Source organism: Diorhabda sublineata, chromosome 8, assembly GCF_026230105.1.
Source record: "Diorhabda sublineata isolate icDioSubl1.1 chromosome 8, icDioSubl1.1, whole genome shotgun sequence".
NCBI lineage: Eukaryota > Metazoa > Arthropoda > Insecta > Coleoptera > Chrysomelidae > Diorhabda > Diorhabda sublineata.
In genome coordinates, this window is record NC_079481.1 from 27,949,602 (window position 1) to 27,969,503 (window position 19,902).

Here is a 19,902-nt window from a genome sequence, read left to right on the forward strand (position 1 = left end):
TTTGGGTTTGATGAAATTTGATCAATAGAATAGTGGAGTATAATCACCCAGATTACAATTTCAACTTCAGAAGTGTCTAGAGACCCAAAGGATAAAAAAGAATAAAATCTTCGAATAGGAACGTCGAGGTTTACTTCGAACTGTTGGGATGCCCTTCATAAGCCTTCGTCAGTCTCTTTGTCAATCAGGGAAGAGAAAAAAATAGTAAAAACACTAAGTAAGAAATAGTTAGCAAGCAAAGTGAAGCAATAGTCATCCAGATTACAATTTAAACTTCAGAAGTGTGAAAAAGGAGTGTCCAGAGACCAGGATAAGCCCCAAAGGATAAAAAAGAATAAAACTTCGAGTAGGAACGTCGACGTTTACTTCGGACTGTTGGAAACCCTTTCATAAGCCTGGGTTAGGCTCTTTGTCATTCAGTAAAGAGAAACAAATAGAAAAAACACTAAGTAAGAGACAGTTGGCAAGCAAACTGAACTAATAGTCATTCAGATCAGAATTTCATCTTCAAAAGATGATAAAGAATAGAAACGTCAACGTTTACTTCAGACTATTGGGATGCCATTCAGAGGCATTCGTTAGGTCAACTAGGGGAGAGAATCAAATGAAAAAATCACAAAGTAAGAAACAATCGGCAGCCACAATGAACCAATAGTAATCCAGATTACAATTTCAACTTCAAACGGATGGAAAGAAGTGTCTAGAAGACAAGAAGAACAAAAATCCTTAGTAGGAACGGCGAGGTTCACTTCTGTTGGAAACCCTTCATAGGTCTTCGTTGGTCTTTGTCAACTATGGGAGATAAACCAATGAAAAAAGTGAGAATTGATCGACAGCTACTGTTAAGCAATATCCAAAATACAATTTTTACTTCAAAGGGCCAAAAATAAGTGTCCAGATACCAGAATAAGACCATAAAAAAGAAGAAAAACCCTGAGTGGGAATGACGAGGTTTGCTTAGAACTATTGGGATACCGTTAACAGGTCAACTAAGGAAGAAAAACAAATAATAATCATCCAGACCACAATTTCAAGTTCAGAGAGGTGAAAAAGAAATGTTCAGAGACACCATTGCGGAAATTAAGGCATGAACTGTTGCTACATCTACCTTATTCGGCAGACTTAACTCTCTTAAATTTCAAAAAATTGGAAAACAATTTATTATACATTGGTGTATATTGATAAAAAGCACCATTTTTGGGTGCAAAGCTTAAATTTTCCAGAATTTTGACAACCTTATTAAAAAATTAGAAACGGTTCTCATACACTTATAATTATCTGTTTAACTATGGGAAAAATGGTGACATAGATTTATTGCTATCATACATTATAAAGAGCCCTTAGGCGTGAAGTAATTTGCTTAAAAATGTTGATAATAGTGAGCCAAGACCAATCATACGTCCAAACAATTTAAAAGTATTGGATAATTAAATAAATCTCATTTACAATGCTAGCTGAAGCAAATAGCTCGTGGAGCGATTATAATTGATCGGGAGACAGTTTCTGTTTAAACGAGGTAAAATAATAAATTTACAGGTATTTGTTTGTTGACATATTTTTTTTTAATTTGTGCTATTATTAATTTATTCATAAATGAACCTTGTATAAACAATTTTGTAATAATATATACGCAAGTTCATTAAAAAATGTTACATAAACTTGGAGATTTTTCAAAATTCCCGCTTAAATGCTGAAATCTGTCATAAGACAACGTCACGCACCAATAAACAAAACGTTCTGTCAACTGGTTTAGTAAAACCCGTGAAAGTGAAAATTGGCTTCCCAAAATGAAGTGCTACGCTACGAAAACGTTCCAGAGAGTAGTTAATTAATTCGACAATGGTTATTTGCTAGAATCATCATGCAAAGTACCATTTTTGCCGAGATAAGTCTGATGTAACCATAATTACCAGTATGGGATCGTTTCTAGTCCTATTTTTGGTTAGGTGACAAAAATAAAGTGTCAAATATCTTTGTTTTCCATAGGTTCACTCCATAAGTACTTGATTGTTTAATAATAACCAATATTTCAAACTGAAAGACACAAAAAAAGTATATAAACTGTTTAAGCCATTATCATAGGGTAACGTTTATTTAGAGGTTACGTTTGAACGCACCAATTCAAACATTTACTTCTATTTTGAACCATTATCTGCTATTCTGTTGATTTTTTCTGTTCTTTTCGCTATGTTTCTATTGTCCGATATTTCAAAGTCTAGATTGTACTTAAGTGATGTTTTCATCACTCTATATCTTCAACCAATCACCTCTTCGCACCCTTATAACTCAATACATTATAACGCCTAACCTGCGCATATTCTTTTAAGTTAACTTTCGACCTTCCAAGTCGTTGTCCACTCACAGTTGATTTCTAGTCCTTTTTTGGTTATTTGGCAGAAATAAAGTGTCAAATATCCATTGTTTGTTCATAAGTTCACTTGATAAGTACTGGAAAAGGAAAGGGAAACATTTGTCATTTAGAGGTTATATTTTTAACGTACTCAGAGTACCAATTAAAATGTTTACAGTTTTTGTCCATTTTTTTTTGTTAATATTTTTCGAGATTTCAAATACTGGATTGTACTCTAATGATATTTTCATCACTCAATATGTCATCGCTTCATCCAATCACCTGTACACCCCCTTCAATATATTATAAAGCCTAACCTAACCTCTTTTCATCACTTTAGTCAACTGTCGACCTTCCGGGTCGGGCGTAGTCGTTCTCGATTCACTTAATTGTTGTGGAATTAACCTCACTTCTTCTGCAGATATCAATATTAAACAAAAAAGCTCAAAGTTAGGGCGAAATCAAGTAGAACTACAACTACAGACGCTAATTCCAAATAAATCGAAATGATTTTGAAATAAATGCCCACAGAACATCAATTCCAAATAAATTGAAATGATTTTGACATAAATGCCCACAGAACATCAATTCCAAATAAATTGAAATGATTTTGACATAAATGCCCACAGAACATCAATTCCAAATAAATCGAAATGATTTTGACATAAATGCCCACAGAACATCAATTCCAAATAAATTGAAATGATTTTGACATAAATGCCCACAGAACATCAATTCCAAATGAATCGAAATGAAACAGTGTGTTTAAAGCACAATTTTGAAGCTCATGGAGACCCAAACATTTATCTGTCTCTTGAGAAGCAAAAATTGGGTGCTCAAATTTTGTAATTGGAAAGCGAATATTATCAAAATAATTGAAAAAAGTGAAAATGTTGCACTCACACTCTCTAATTTATCGAGCAGTAAATCAAAAGTAAATATGTTTAATCTCAAGCTCACTAATATTAAACATTTTCCCAAATTAGTTCTTGTTAACAATAAATTATTGCAAAATTGTTCGATTGTAAGTAAGTATAAATTTGTTCAAGTATTTACAGCAAAAAATTTACAATATTCAAATTTGTTTTCACTGCCTTATTTTCAGAAGTTTAAATTTAACATGACCTCTAACTTTGTAATCACTGCCTGACAATGATCGCTCGGCTTAACAACAGATTTATTATTCGATTGGGAGAGATATAAGATGATATAACATTAACCTAGTACTTAAATTTCAATTTAAAAAAATGAGATATAGAAACGATAATTTTAAAGACCTCGAATAAACTTATTCATTCATTTTTAGTATATCGTTTAAATATTCAAAAAATATAACAGTAAAAACTTGCAACATTTAAATCTGTACATCTTTGATATCATAAAAATCGTTCAATACTTTTAAAATATTTCAAATGTCCCGCTTTGTACACATTATTCACAGAGTACCCTGCAGTCCGGCTGGCGAACTCTACCGCTCGGCAAATCTCCTAAAATGTGTAATAACACGACTAGTAGTTACCTGCATCCGATATACAAAACCGTGGCGCGCTAATATCGTCAATTGCCACAGTCTAGGAAGATTCTTCAGGTGACGTCGAAGCGACAATAGGGGGCGTGATAGTAGCTTGCAGGGCCGGGTTTTCCTGTGGCACGAGCAAGCTCGGCGGAGGAAACCCGAAGAGCTGAGATCACTGAAGTCGCGGCCAATAACTAGAAGCCAAGTCCGATGTTGATTGACTGGGAATTTGTACTGGGACCGATACACCGGCTGATATCACACCTGTAACAAATAAAAAAATCAATTATTAGATATTTAATAATTGGCGTTTTGAATTAAATTACGTATTTTCTACCCAATGTAACAAAAATATCAACTTGTGAAATGTACTAACTTAATTTAATGAATGTGGAAAATATTATAAATAATGGAAATTCTAAAATATGTCGTAATATGGAACTTCTTAAGGATCTAGAGTGTTCATCAGAAACTACAACCGTGAAAGCTATGCAAGTGTTCTGACTTGACAATATCAGTTAAATGAACACCTTGAGAACAATAATTAAACGACAGATACTGCGGAGAAGAGTATGGAACACATAATTCGTCTATGCGCCAAGATAGCAGGCACAACTACATAAACTTCCTGGAGTTTTTACATGTGTAGTCCAGCTCAAGCAAATGGGGAGCGCAAGGACATCTTGAAAACTATCATCGGATTAACCCGATCATGATTTCAATGTTCGGAAACTAACCCGGATCACTATCATTGTTGTTATGTAACTTATCGAGTTCATCGGGTCGTAGTCATATGTTATAATCCTTTCTACCACGAAGTATAGATACAAGGAGTTCGAGTGATATATGATTTTTCACATTCGATTCGTTCCAACCCAACGGTCTTTTCGATACTTGGTTGATAGCCAGTACTGTCACAAGAACTGTGCATAGCCGTAGATTGCGCAGAAAATATTTATACGCTTCCAAGAACGCTCCAGACTAACAGGTGGCTTTAATCAAAGCACCAAAACTGAGTAACCTCAAAATAAAAATTTTATGTCAACAAATTATTGATTAATACATTTAGGTGGTTTTTAAATAATATTTGCAAAATGTTATATTATTATTTTTTTTTATAAAAGGATGTTGCAATGCTCGGCAAAAGAAGCTCTGCTCTGGGTAAAAAATTGAAAATTACTTGTTTTATTTGCGAATTACACTTCAATTCAATCGATATGATTAGAAGTAATCGAGATGTTTTAAAAGATGGCGGTACATATGTCTATGAATACGAAAAAGTTGGCTATACCAAAATCCAATGCTACTGAAAAACTCATCTGTTTATATTCTTTATTCGTATTTATTCTATGTCAATAGCAACTAGACTTCCTGCGTAAGCATTTAAGCAAGTACTTATTGTAAAGCAGCGCACTCTACCGTCGAAATATCTGTCCCCTAAATTGATGCCGTTCTCACAAAATTAGGTTCGTGTTTGTGCTTTCTACTCTATCTAGAATATCTAGAATCTATTATATTACTAAATAAATATCATGAAAGAATTAACGCATAATAAATTAAATAGAAATCAGAAGTTCTTGCAGAGCATGTTTTATGAAAGCTCTATCGAATAATGACCGTGACGTTCAGAAACAGTGATCAAAATCTGGTTCTGATTCAGGATCCACAATCAGCCAATAAATGATCTACCTGACCTCAGATCATAGTTTCGAAAAGTCCTGCAAAAAGTCATAATGATATGCTAGTTTTGAGTTTATTGATTGATTTTTTTCACTTTCCTTCATCGTCTGTTTGTTTGTGACTGAATACGCAATCTCACCACAAAATTTTGTGTGTAAAAAATGTAGATTTTCCATGAACGATCCGATCGAAAATGTTGACGAAAGGAAACAGATCGAAAGCGGTACTTTATTCTGTTTACCCAACGTCATTTTACAATTTTTTTTCACTTTGCTTCGTTATTTATTTGAGGGTTAATACGCAACCTCGGACACTATGATCGGATTAACCTGATCATGATCTGAAAAAGTAACCTCGATCATGTTCACTGATTTCCGGAAACTGATCGAGTAAATCGGGTCGTAGTCATATATGATCCTTTCTACACTATTAGATCAAATGGAGGTGGGTAACTCATTAAAAACTGCTCGAAAAACAATTATTAAACATCTAGAATGTATTATACAGCTAAATAAATATCATGGAAGAATTGAAAAAGTGATAAGAAAGATCTGGTTCTGGGTAAGACCCACGATTAGCTTATAATCTGATCTCGTAGTTTCCGTAAAGTCCGACAATAAATCTTTCAAATTGTAGAGTGCCTACATACCCCTTTTATTTTGATATAATATTGATCTAACGATTCCGTATTTTCCTCTACCACCATACACTATTAGCATCTGTTTGGATGTAATGGTAACATCAGTTGAAACCAGAGTAATCAATGGTCACTAGATTTAGATATTTCGTTCCTTGTATTATATTTTAACGTATTTTCTAGTATTTAATCGTATCCAAATTGATTGAAAGTTTCAGTATATTACAAAACATGTATAATTAGATTGAGTTTAATGACTTGGTTAAATATCTAGACTCAACGAATGGAGAAGCTCTAAATTGTTGACGGTTGAAACTAGCATATATGTTTAAAAAAAAAGACATAAGTGTTTTGAAGAAGATTTTTTATATTTATATCACTATTTTATACAGAAAGAAAGACTAGAAGCCGTTATTAATGCTCCTAAAAATCTGTTTCCTTTGATAATTCCGTATCATCAAAAAAATCAATCAATAGTGTTGAATAAAATATACTATTCTTCTCATGGTAATATCGCCTTTCAACAACATCATATCTCAAAAATCTGCAAGTTATGACTATTTGTTAAATCGTCATATTCTTAATTCAATAATTGGCCTCTAGAGAATATTTCAGCAGTGTTTATTTCAAGAGTGTGACAAGCCAGTTGGTGATGAGTGATTCAGGAAGAAACATCAGTACCTTTTAGTCCAAAAGTGGATTATTTCTTCAGAATTCAGTATTGTAGAAAAGGTAAGTGCATTTTCCATGACCACATATTCTGTGGTAATTTGAAAGTAGATGAGCGAAGTGGTTATACAAAATTTCATACAAGTAAAATTTGTAGTTTGAAGTAGTTTCTAAATGCGAAACGTTGTGGGTTCCAAACATAATCTTAGACTATGCACTTTTGGTTTATTTTTTTTTTATAAGCAAATATAATCTTTCAGTCAAAATAGTTGAGAATTTTAAAGGAATTCAAAAAAATAACGAATGGACATTCCGAAATTTCAGTATATCGTAAACTTGCAAAAGCAAATGCTTTTCTCATCATACGTGAAATTTACTATCGACTCTTTTCTCGACGTCGTGAGCAATATCATCGGGAATCTTTTTATGGCATCTTATAACTTTTAAGTTCCTTGTAAAATTTTTCCTTCAGCGCTTTGTCAGGTTTTCCGACTCGAGAGGAAAATTGATGTTTCAAAAGTGGATTTACATTTTCACCGACAGGAAATATGAAAATTGATTGTTCTTAGGCGAAATAAAATAGATGGGATCGTTGAAAAATTTCCAGTAGTATATTAGAATTTTAGTAGAGCTGAACTATTCAAAAAAGTAAAATATCTTAACAAATAATTGAAAATTCGAGCAACGGTTAACTGTTCAGGAAATCTTGAAATTATCTATCAATGATAACTCATCATCTTCTCACTTTTATTCAAAATGAGGAAATGAAGTTGAGGTATTGACAAAACAAATCATAACCTAAAAAAATCTCGCGGTATAACCTTTCGTTATCAGCTAGCTTTTCCCTACGCTTTCTACCTCTAAAAACATAAAATCTTCTTCCAACAATTACTCTAACTATCTTAAAGTCAATTGGCCATTCCGAACAAGTAACCTACCTACCAACTGTCAAAAACTAAAGCGAGTATTACCTCATATCTCAAAAAATACCTCCTTATTGACTGTTTCATGAGACGAATATTGAGTTAACATATAAGTGGAAGCTGTTCCAACCAAGGAAGACAGAATGGCAACGATTTCTCTAACCTCAGAGGTTCCAGCTCGGTTCTGCGCATTCTCAAGCATGTGCAGTATAGTTAAAGTGTCTCGAATGAGAGAGAAAATGAATATTGTCGCCACCGTAATGTAGGTACGTTTTTTCCCACACCAACTGTCCATATAGGAGTATTACATATATGGTTAAGTATTTAATGACGTATTATTTTAAATTCAGAGAAATTTTAAAAGTTTGTGGTATTTACAATAGACAAGTCATAGTCCCAAATAGATTTTTTAAAAACTTCTTAATATAAACTTTAGACAATGTTCTAATATAGATAATGGGACATTGTGAGGAAATGATTTTCATACTGCTATATACTCGTAATTTGTATTCTTCACAAATGCCTGTACAATCCCAAAGTTATTACAAACATTTTTAGCCTTGATGATGTTCTTTCGAAAAAAAAAAAAAAATATTGTAAGTCAGTTAGGTTTATTCTAAAAACTGACAGGAGTTCTTCACCTTTATATCTAGTAAGGTTCAAGATTTGTTGCACGATATCGATCATTTTTACAATTGGCGTATTATCCATTCGATTACTGCGCCTATGCACTTTGAGCTTTCTATGTACACAACATCAATCTTACATGTTTGTCTAATTATCTCGCTTCCCTGCCTATTCGGTGATTTTCCATGTCTGAAGTTTTTTCAGCGCTGTATATCATTATGGGCCTTATACATTTTGTCTTGTTTGGATGTATTTGTATCTTCTGTTCAAGTGGTTTTGTTGATTTTTTCTTAAACTCTTGTTTCGACGATGGCATATCCTAACAGATCTACACACAAAAAATATTTGAATACCACTCTGTATTCGTCGTCAATATGTCGTTTTTTTTGTAAGATCAAGGATTTAGTTTCAGCTGCTGACATCACCATATTAAGTGATTAGGATTTTAGGATTTCAATCACTCATTATTATAATTTACATAATAATACAAATTTTTACAATATCGTAACCAATATCCGTTATTTCCAAGCTGACTTATACTGAGATATGCAGGATTCATAAGCTCACTGAGACCTGAAAAATTCTTTGCTAATTTTTGAATGCTGTTATTAGAGACTGTTTCTGGAAGGTTATAGTCTACGTTCAATTTTGGTTATATGGAATATCCGGACAAAAATCATGTATCCCTTTCCTCCACAAAACCTTCAGTCGAGTTCCATTTTTGAGATTTAATTTGCAATAAAAAACTCTGTTTTTTTTTTAAATCACATATTCAGTTTTATGCTTCCCAAAGTTTTAAAACTTTTTGTTGAAATATTGCTCAGTAGATACAAGAGATTTGTTTGAATTCAGAATTACATTTCTTCGATGAGTATTAAAATCCATCTGAGAGACTCATAGCTTTCAATTAATATAAATTAGTTCGATCAATCGTTGTTGCCACCTAAATATTCACCACCCAATAGGATGCGCACAAAGCGAAGAAAATAATTCTCAAGAGATCGTCTGAAAAGTCTTTATCAACGTGGATACGCGCACTCTACCACATAAAGGTACAGATGTTGAGGTTAAGTGGCCTCCCCCGGGGAGAAAGGAACCAAACGAAGCTTGCAACCAGAACAACGATGACGCTGTCGGTGATGACTGCCGCCTCCTCCCCACTCTATTCGCTTTAGTTCGCACTTTATTGAGCGTCCGTCGAGCCGAGAATTGGAAAACCACCCTCTTTCCCGCCAACGACTCACACTTTAAACTGATCACGGACAATGAAATTTACGGCGTCGAATAACCGCCACCGTCGCATAACGCCGCCGACGGGGAGAGTGAAAAACTCGAATCTTTCTTTTATGTTTTCTTCTTGTTTGATATACGATGAAAATCTTTATCAGAATTGTAATTCGTAAAAACGAAAAGTGATTTTTAAAATATTTAACAACAAACCTGACGCACAGTTTTCCTTCAACACACCACATAATGAAGGATAGTTGAGGAAACAGTTTTCACTATACAAGCGACGATATGCTATATTTTGTCTTATTACTTCAAGTTTGGTTAAATTAAAGAGTGAATTATTGTTTTTCTTTCCTTTCACAATTCGTTCTTAACAGAATCGATGTATCTTTCAAATCACCAGTCAACATGCCACTAAAGTCATTAACACATAACTAGTATTTGTTTTTACAAGTCTTACTTCTTCTATACATACAAATTGATTTCTGAAAATCAGTCAGACACAATTATCTGTCACGGACAAAACGCGAGGAAGATCACCAAGATGACAGAAACACAAATAAGGTCCTTTCTTAAGAGAATTTTAGCTTAACCAACGATTATTCTTACTTTTATGATACAATATATATGAGAGAAGAAAATATATGTGGGATGATGACTTAAGAAAATGCAATAAGTGATCAATTTGTGAAGCTTATTACAGAATATCGAAGATTAAAACGGAGCAACAGTCTTCTAAGTAGGAGCTATACTTAAAGATTTGAAAAACACTTTTGTTTTAGAAATGTGAATTACATTTATCAAAAATATATAAAAAAATGTTTACATACAAGAAATTTTACCTTAAGGAAGCAACAATAAAGAAAAAAATATATTGGACAATAGTTAATTTAATGGTAATATGTATCACAAGTATTTTGAAATTAGGAAAATATGATGATAAAAAAGTCTCTACTCCATTTACATTAGCATGCTTCAGAATAGCAATATCAGTTTTCTTTCCCGTTTATTTTACCCACAAATTGATCATTTCCAATAATTGCACAATAAAACAAATCACTTCATGTTGCATTTTCCACAAGAAGAAGCACGTGTCCACTGAAAGAAACGATGACTATGACGAGAAAACAACGGATTCTACATGGTAGATGCCAAAAAATATTATTTAGCTCTACCACAACTAAGCCCAATTAACTATTTAAAATTTCTGTCTTAATTTATTTACAAAAGTTTTAAAAACTTCTTTGCCGTATTAATATCAATTTCACTTTGATGTTTTTTCTTGCTCGACGATTTTTTATTATTTTGTTATACACATATGGATTAATCAATCGTTTTGTTCGTATCTACAAAGCAGAAACTACAAAATGAAAGTATGAGAAAACTAGTTATGTTTTTTTCAACATTCTTAGATAAAGAAAACTTTTTTGCTAACCTATTTTTTCGTATATAAATCAAAAAACATTCACGACGCAACTTCTTCACGATATTATCATTGAACTATATTCCATAAAGTTGATAGATGAAAAATTAATATTCTCATAATATTTTGATGAAGACTTAAAGTCGATTTTATTTATCTTTCAAAAATTATTTGAAAAATCTAATTTTGAAACAGAAGAGACCAAAAATTAATAAGATTTAGAAACATAAACATATCAAAAGGTCTAATAAAAAAGAAATTTATTCTCATAATTCGACACTTTCAGAAGCTAAGGAGTAAGAACTGTAAGTAAATGTTCACCTGTGCCGGTTGATGAAGGTACGGAAGAAGAAGCATTACTACCATACGATGGATGATGCGTTGTAGGTTGCGTATGAGCTATTGCAGGATTACAACTTCTTGAATTATACGAAGAGCTCAACGAATGTAATGGATCGTGGAACATGTACGGGTAGCCGGTTGCTTCTCTTTGTTGGAGACAACTCGATGTCAGTCCGCTTTGCATTGAACTGTAACAAAAAAATGAATGCATTAAAATATATGTTCAATATCATAGGTTTTATGAGGGTTCGCTGCAGATTTGATGGATTTTTGAGTGATGCCAGTGATGAATAAGAGTAAAGCTGCCTACAATCTCTCCTAGCTATCAAAAGTTACTGTACTATAAATTGGTTTTTCTAATTTTAAAAATTGATCTTTCCTTGCTTCAATTCTAATTTTCATGTTTCTTTTGATAAAAATTAGCCCTTCCGAGACTTATTTTATGAAAAATTGGTTTTACTTGATGGAATTTAAACAAATGTTTCTTTTAAATTTTTCAATAATTGACTTTTCTTGATTCAACTTGAACGATAATAGTTTTTTCTTAGTTCAGTTTGTATAATAATTGGCTGTTCCTCCTATGCCGGACAAAAATTGACCTTTCCATGGTTAATTTGGTCAAAAACGGACATCTCTAAGTTGTCATTAATAGTTATTTATAGTTTTTATTGGATTTTCCATGTCCATTTTGCACAAAAATAGGCCTTACAAAGATTAATTTGAACAAAAGCTGGATTTTCCGAGTTTATTTTCCACAAATTGGCATATCCAATGATTAATTATTCAGATTTTGGCGTTACCAATTCTAGTTCACTTAATTAAGCCCAGAAAAGCCAATTTTTGACCCTATTGAACTGATAAAAGCCAATTTTTGATTAAATTGGAATCTTAAAAGCCAATTTAAAATTAAAAAATTGTATTATTGATCAAGTTACAAAAGGAAAAGTCAATATTTGACCGTATTTAAACGATTTGACCAATTGCTGTCAAACCTGAACTTTGAAAAAACTATTTTTCATAAAAGTGAGTGAAAAGAAATTTTTAAATTTAGAAAAACCAAATTTTGGGTGGATTAGCATTGGAAAAACTAATTTGAAATCCATATTTTCTGAGACCCTCATAACCTGCTTGTAAAAATATCTATTCTATAGTGAAAATTATGGTTTCAACTTGAATTTAAACGAGATGGGGGTCAATTAAGATCAAAATTAATTAATGTAGCAAAGTGCATAATGCATTAGTTGATTCCACGCGAATTAAGTGAATTACTGCGAACGTACGTTTGCTGGATCTTCCAACGAATACAGATATATGTTTACGAATTGAGTTGAAAAGCTGTTGCAATACTGATTTGACATTTTATAAACAATCTTGCATGACTTAACACTGTTTAATTAGATGAATTTTTGATAACAATGATGTCGAGATAGTAAACAAAAAGCGTAGAATATTGATTGTATTACATTATTACGAAATACGAAATTTAGTCCATCGTCAAATCTCACACAAGAGCTTAGAAATCTTACTCGCAAAATACTTCTACACTGTAAAATACCAGACAGATGGTGAACCAATATAATCACACACATGTTTAAATATTAGAGGGGGAGAAATCTTCTGGATAAAAGAATTAAGCTCGTTACAGAAATTATCAACAAAATTAACTCGACCACAACACTAGAAGATGACCAAAAAGGATTCAAATCAGAAAGATCCTCAATAGATGCAGCATTTATCCTACGTTAACTGGTTGCGAAATCCATATAATATAACAACCCACCATTCTTATGTTTCTTTGATATCACAAAAGCGTTCAACCACATTAATCTGGAAGATGTCATACCAGTCAACAGCAGCGGTATTAGACATGAAAACTCAGTTCAATTCAAGAAAATAATGATGATGAAATTAGGGAAATCAAAATCCTGTGCTTTGCCTATAATATGTGCCAAACATGAAGATGATTTTTAAATATTATTAAATACCTTCAACCTCACAGGAAATATGACTATCTCGACTGATCAAACCATATGCATGAATAGGTTCATGTAACGAGCCGATTAAATGGAAATTGGAACTAATTCAAATAACATAACAGAAAATGAAATATTGGAATTCACATAACCTATTATGGAGACGTAGAAGACGAGTAGCTAGAGCAAATAAGGGAATTTAGTATGGCGAAACAAATACAAATAATAAGAATAAAAACGAAGTCGCCAATTTACAAAGCAACAGTCAGACCTATAGTGACCTAAACATCAGAAATAAGGCCAGAAACTTGAAACACCAATCAGAAATGAACATTCCCAGGAGGATCTCAGGAAAAATACTACTAGATCGAAAAAGAAACGAAAAAATCAGACGATCATGTGACGTAGATCATTGATTAATAAGTATCAAAGCGAAATCAAGCAATAAAATCAAAATATATGTCGAATGACGGAAGAAAGATGAAAGATATCGAAGAAGAATTTCTCGATAGAACTGTAATGGAAGAAAGATGTATACCAGGGGAAGGGTACTTGATTGGTTTGAGTGAAAATAACTAAAAGTGGAAGTAAAAATTTAGGTACACGCTAATCTTAATTTAATAAAATACTGCAGCTGTTGATTCGAAGAATATCTATACAAAGCACATTCCCTATAAGTAGTTTATGGTAGACTATAATTACCACATTTCAAGTCACAAGAAAGTCATATGATTACAAAAATTCGCTACAATACTATCAAAAAAAGAAATATAATGCAAAATGTGAAGCACTGAAAAAAACTATGAATGTAATGAAGTAGATTTTTCAAAGGTTCACCACAAACGTTTTGGCAACATTGTAATCTCAAATAAAACTGCATTCTAACCTTATTTAATATACCAGGCGTAATTAACCTAATTGTAAGGGTTATTCGGTCTGTTAAGTTATATAAATCGAAAGGTACATATTCGCACCGAATGCCCTTCACATATTTCTATAGAATGAAATCTAATAATGTAAAATGACATGTTTTCCAGCAATCCTCTCTCTTTCCTCGTCCACTGAGGATTTTCTGTCAAAAATAATAATAAAACAACAAATTTATAATATTGTTATTTAACATTCCCATCATTCGCTTACAAAATAGTCTTGGTCCATGAGCAGATATCATTTCATAGGTTTTGTGCAGGTTTTCCTCAAACAGAGAAGCCTGGCATCTAATTTGTTTTTATCACTCGGTGCATTAGCAACTACTTTTTCATCCGTTTTACATGACCAAACTTTCTTATGTTATTTAATGCATTTCCATAGATCCAACCATTTTGTAAAATTGAGGTTAATTAATTTTAATAAGAAACTTGCCGAAGTTTTTTAAACAAACTTACCACGGGAACTGTTTAAAGTATTTTTCAGAAATATCAACTAAAAATCTCAGTATACGGTTTTATTTAATCATATCTTCAAACTTGAAAACGATAAAAATTTTAAATAGAGAATTGAAAAACCTTTAAAACGAAACACCACAAGCATATAGCACATATAACATTGAAAAAATTAGGAGTTGTACTTATCTTTCGATGAGGGTTTGCACACGTCAACAAATGTCAATTTATAATTCAAATTTGAGGTAAATATGTACAGTACACTGTACATATAACTTATATCTAGCCTCTTCATCATAAAATAACTTTCCAGATAGTCAGGATTGTCCCGGCATTTAATTTGGTGTCCACAGTACCGACAAAATATAAAATGTCTTACGGCACGGCTCCAAAATCAGTCCACCCACTCATCCCGATTATACTGCAACCGCTGGCTTTGGAGCCTGAGATTGAGCGGCGAAAATAACCTAATTTGGAAATTTTCCTCAGATATTTTCATCTTTACAGCTATATCAAATTCTAAATTCACTGTTCAATTCGAAAGAATACTAATTCCTTAGATTATGTCGAGCAAACTCTCAATTATTGAAATATTATTTTAATTTCATTACAAGATATGAATTCTTCTGTACCTACAACATTTCCAAGTTGCTCAGTATATTCGTCATTCAAATCCCAAACATCAACATTCCACGAACGGCTTGCATAACGACGAAAAGAATATATGATAATCTGACAGACATCCGACATCATCCCTCAAAAATTTTAGTGGCATTTATAAATCACCAGTAGCTGCTGTTGAGTTTTTTGGTTTCGTGCATACATTTGGGTTTATAAGAACAAGAGGATACTATCCCGACGGTGTTGTCAAATGTAACAAATTCAATATAAAACTATGTTTACTCCAATTTGATGGAGAAAACTAAAAATTAAAATGTTTCCTATTTTAAATATTTATCTTATATATAAGTAATATAGTTTCATTTAATTCATACTAGTGCCTTGCTATATGCTAAAAATATAAAAAAATATTGACAGGGTGTCCAGCATTATTAATATTACAAAAAAGCGGTGTCATTTAATATACATTTGAAATATTCTTAGTGACGTGCTTCCATTTTTCGTATTATCAAAAATTTACCAACTTCTGTGTTGCTACAATTTTTTTGATGTTATAAAATGATTGATATACATCACAAAATCAAATCGCCAATGCCTCAACATATGTATAAGTTCCCTATTGACGACACATTTTTAGTTAGATCTGTTAGATCAACCTTCAGTCTTGAAGTAATGATTCCTCTATTCATAGCCAAGCTATTTTTGCCTAAAAATTTTCGTTTTATCATAATCTATTTACCGTCCAATTCTCTTGAAAGAGCGTAGGTCATATGTTTCTTGGTTGCATATTTGTTCTCATTGTTTTTTGTTCCATTATTCTTAGTTCTCTATTCTTTTTTTTTGTTATCTTTATCGCTTTGATCCATATAGTATCACAGGTCTTATCATTGTCTTGTATATATTAAATATCAGGGCGTTTGCTAGTTTTCTTTTTATTAGTATCTTATTGGCATGGAACTTATGTCGATCTATTTCTGTCTATTTCAGACTTTCATTCTCTATTATTCCGTTTCGACTATATAAAACTTTCGTTTCCATTTCTCCTTATCGACTGCCATTATTTATCACCTTTGTCTGTCAGTACTCCTTATTGACTGTCAATGTTTCCCGTCTTATCGGACCTTCGTTTCCATTTACTTCCTTTTGGCTCCCATTATATTTGCCCCTAGGTCAGATATTCGTTGTATTTCTATTGGTTGCTATTATTTTTCTCCTTTAGAACCTTCGTTTTCCATTACTCCCTTTTTGATGCCATTATTTGTGTGTCTATTCTTCTTCATTCTCAACTACTTCATCGGTGGTCATTATTTTTTTTCTTCATAAAACTTTCGTTTACCGTTACTGCTCATTTACTGCCATTATTTATCACCTTTGTCTGCCAGTACTCCTTATTGACTGTCAATGTTTCCCGTCTTATCGGACCTTCGTTTCCATTTACTTCCTTTTGGCTGCCATTATATTTGCGTCTATGCCAGACATTCGTTCTCCAATATTTCTATTGGCTGCCATTATTTTTCTCCTTTAGAACCTTCGATTTCCATTACTACTCATTGACTCCCAATATGTTTTTACTTTTGTTTCCTATCACTCTTTATTGGATATAAATATTTGAGTGGCTTTTCCAGACCGTCATTCACACAATTACTTCTATCGGCACCCACAATTTTTTCTGCTATATAGAACCTTCGTTTTCCATTATTTCTCATTACGTTTCGCCTTCGTTTGCACCGCATTACACCTTATTTGTTTCCAATAATTTTTGTCAATATCTGACTACCATTTCTCATTCCTCCCTTTTGGCTGCCGTTATTTGTGCTTCTATTTCAGATCTCCATTCTTTCTATCGACTGCCGTTATTCTCTCGTCTATTTGAAACCTTCGTTTTCCATTATTGCTCATTGATTGCCAATATGTTTCACCTTTGTTTGCCATCACTCCTTATTTGTTTCCAATAATTTTTGTCAATATCTGACTACCATTTCTCATTCCTCCCTTTTGGCTGCCGTTATTTGTGCTTCTATTTCAGATCTCCATTCTTTCTATCGACTGCCGTTATTCTCTCGTCTATTTGAAACCTTTGTTTTCCATTATTGCTCATTGATTGCCACTATGTTTCACCTTTGTTTGCCATCACTCCTTATTTGTTTCCAATAATTTTTGTCAATATCTGACTACCATTTCTCATTCCTCCCTTTTGGCTGCCGTTATTTGTGCTTCTATTTCAGATCTTCATTCTTTCTATCGACTGCCGTTATTCTCTCGTCTATTTGAAACCTTCGTTTTCCATTATTGCTCATTGATTGCCACTATGTTTCACCTTTGTTTGCCATCACTCCTTATTTGTTTCCAATAATTTTTGTCAATATCTGACTACCATTTCTCATTCCTCCCTTTTGGCTGCCGTTATTTGTGCTTCTATTTCAGATCTTCATTCTTTCTATCGACTGCCGTTATTCTCTCGTCTATTTGAAACCTTCGTTTTCCATTATTGCTCATTGATTGCCACTATGTTTCACCTTTGTTTGCCATCACTCCTTATTTGTTTCCAATAATTTTTGTCAATATCTGACTACCATTTCTCATTCCTCCCTTTTGGCTGCCGTTATTTGTGCTTCTATTTCAGATCTCCATTCTTTCTATCGACTGCCGTTATTCTCTCGTCTATTTGAAACCTTCGTTTTCCATTAATGCTCATTGATTGCCAGTATGTTTCACCTTTGTTTGCCATCACTCCTTATTTGTTTCCAATAATTTTTGTCAATATCTGACTACCATTTCTCATTCTTCCCTTTTGGCTGCCGTTATTTGTGCTTCTATTTCAGATCTCCATTCTTTCTATCGACTGCCGTTATTCTCTCGTCTATTTGAAACCTTCGTTTTCCATTAATGCTCATTGATTGCCACTATGTTTCACCTTTGTTTGCCATCACTCCTTATTTGTTTCCAATAATTTTTGTCAATATCTGACTACCATTTCTCATTCCTCCCTTTTGGCTGCCGTTATTTGTGCTTCTATTTCAGATCTCCATTCTTTCTATCGACTGCCGTTATTCTCTCGTCTATTTGAAACCTTAGTTTTCCATTATTGCTCATTGATTGCCACTATGTTTCACCTTTGTTTGCCATCACTCCTTATTTGTTTCCAATAATTTTTGTCAATATCTGACTACCATTTCTCATTCCTCCCTTTTGGCTGCCGTTATTTGTGCTTCTATTTCAGATCTCCATTCTTTCTATCGACTGCCGTTATTCTCTCGTCTATTTGAAACCTTCGTTTTCCATTATTGCTCATTGATTGCCACTATGTTTCACCTTTGTTTGCCATCACTCCTTATTTGTTTCCAATAATTTTTGTCAATATCTGACTACCATTTCTCATTCCTCCCTTTTGGCTGCCGTTATTTGTGCTTCTATTTCAGATCTCCATTCTTTCTATCGACTGCCGTTATTCTCTCGTCTATTTGAAACCTTCGTTTTCCATTATTGCTCATTGATTGCCACTATGTTTCACCTTTGTTTGCCATCACTCCTTATTTGTTTCCAATAATTTTTGTCAATATCTGACTACCATTTCTCATTCCTCCCTTTTGCTGCCGTTATTTGTGCTTCTATTTCAGATCTTCATTCTTTCTATCGACTGCCGTTATTCTCTCGTCTATTTGAAACCTTCGTTTTCCATTATTGCTCATTGATTGCCACTATGTTTCACCTTTGTTTGCCATCACTCCTTATTTGTTTCCAATAATTTTTGTCAATATCTGACTACCATTTCTCATTCCTCCCTTTTGGCTGCCGTTATTTGTGCTTCTATTTCAGATCTCCATTCTTTCTATCGACTGCCGTTATTCTCTCGTCTATTTGAAACCTTCGTTTTCCATTAATGCTCATTGATTGCCACTATGTTTCACCTTTGTTTGCCATCACTCCTTATTTGTTTCCAATAATTTTTGTCAATATCTGACTACCATTTCTCATTCTTCCCTTTTGGCTGCCGTTATTTGTGCTTCTATTTCAGATCTCCATTCTTTCTATCGACTGCCGTTATTCTCTCGTCTATTTGAAACCTTCGTTTTCCATTATTGCTCATTGATTGCCACTATGTTTCACCTTTGTTTGCCATCACTCCTTATTTGTTTCCAATAATTTTTGTCAATATCTGACTACCATTTCTCATTCCTCCCTTTTGGCTGCCGTTATTTGTGCTTCTATTTCAGATCTCCATTCTTTCTATCGACTGCCGTTATTCTCTCGTCTATTTGAAACCTTCGTTTTCCATTAATGCTCATTGATTGCCAGTATGTTTCACCTTTGTTTGCCATCACTCCTTATTTGTTTCCAATAATTTTTGTCAATATCTGACTACCATTTCTCATTCTTCCCTTTTGGCTGCCGTTATTTGTGCTTCTATTTCAGATCTCCATTCTTTCTATCGACTGCCGTTATTCTCTCGTCTATTTGAAACCTTCGTTTTCCATTAATGCTCATTGATTGCCACTATGTTTCACCTTTGTTTGCCATCACTCCTTATT

General features: G+C 33.1%; 1 protein-coding gene across 1 annotated transcript in view; it reads right to left on the reverse strand.

Moving 5' to 3' along the window:
• Positions 1-2,167: 2,167 nt before the first annotated feature.
• The window catches only part of LOC130448355 (paired box protein Pax-6), a 94,685-nt gene continuing 76,950 nt past the window's right edge, over positions 2,168-19,902 (reverse strand). The window contains exons 9-10 of the mRNA XM_056785684.1: positions 11,377-11,585; positions 2,168-4,130 (exon numbers count right to left, since the gene is read on the reverse strand). Of these exons, the coding sequence (XP_056641662.1) occupies positions 4,039-4,130; positions 11,377-11,585 (301 nt within the window). The 3' untranslated portion in view covers positions 2,168-4,038. The remainder of the gene's footprint in view (positions 4,131-11,376; positions 11,586-19,902) is intronic.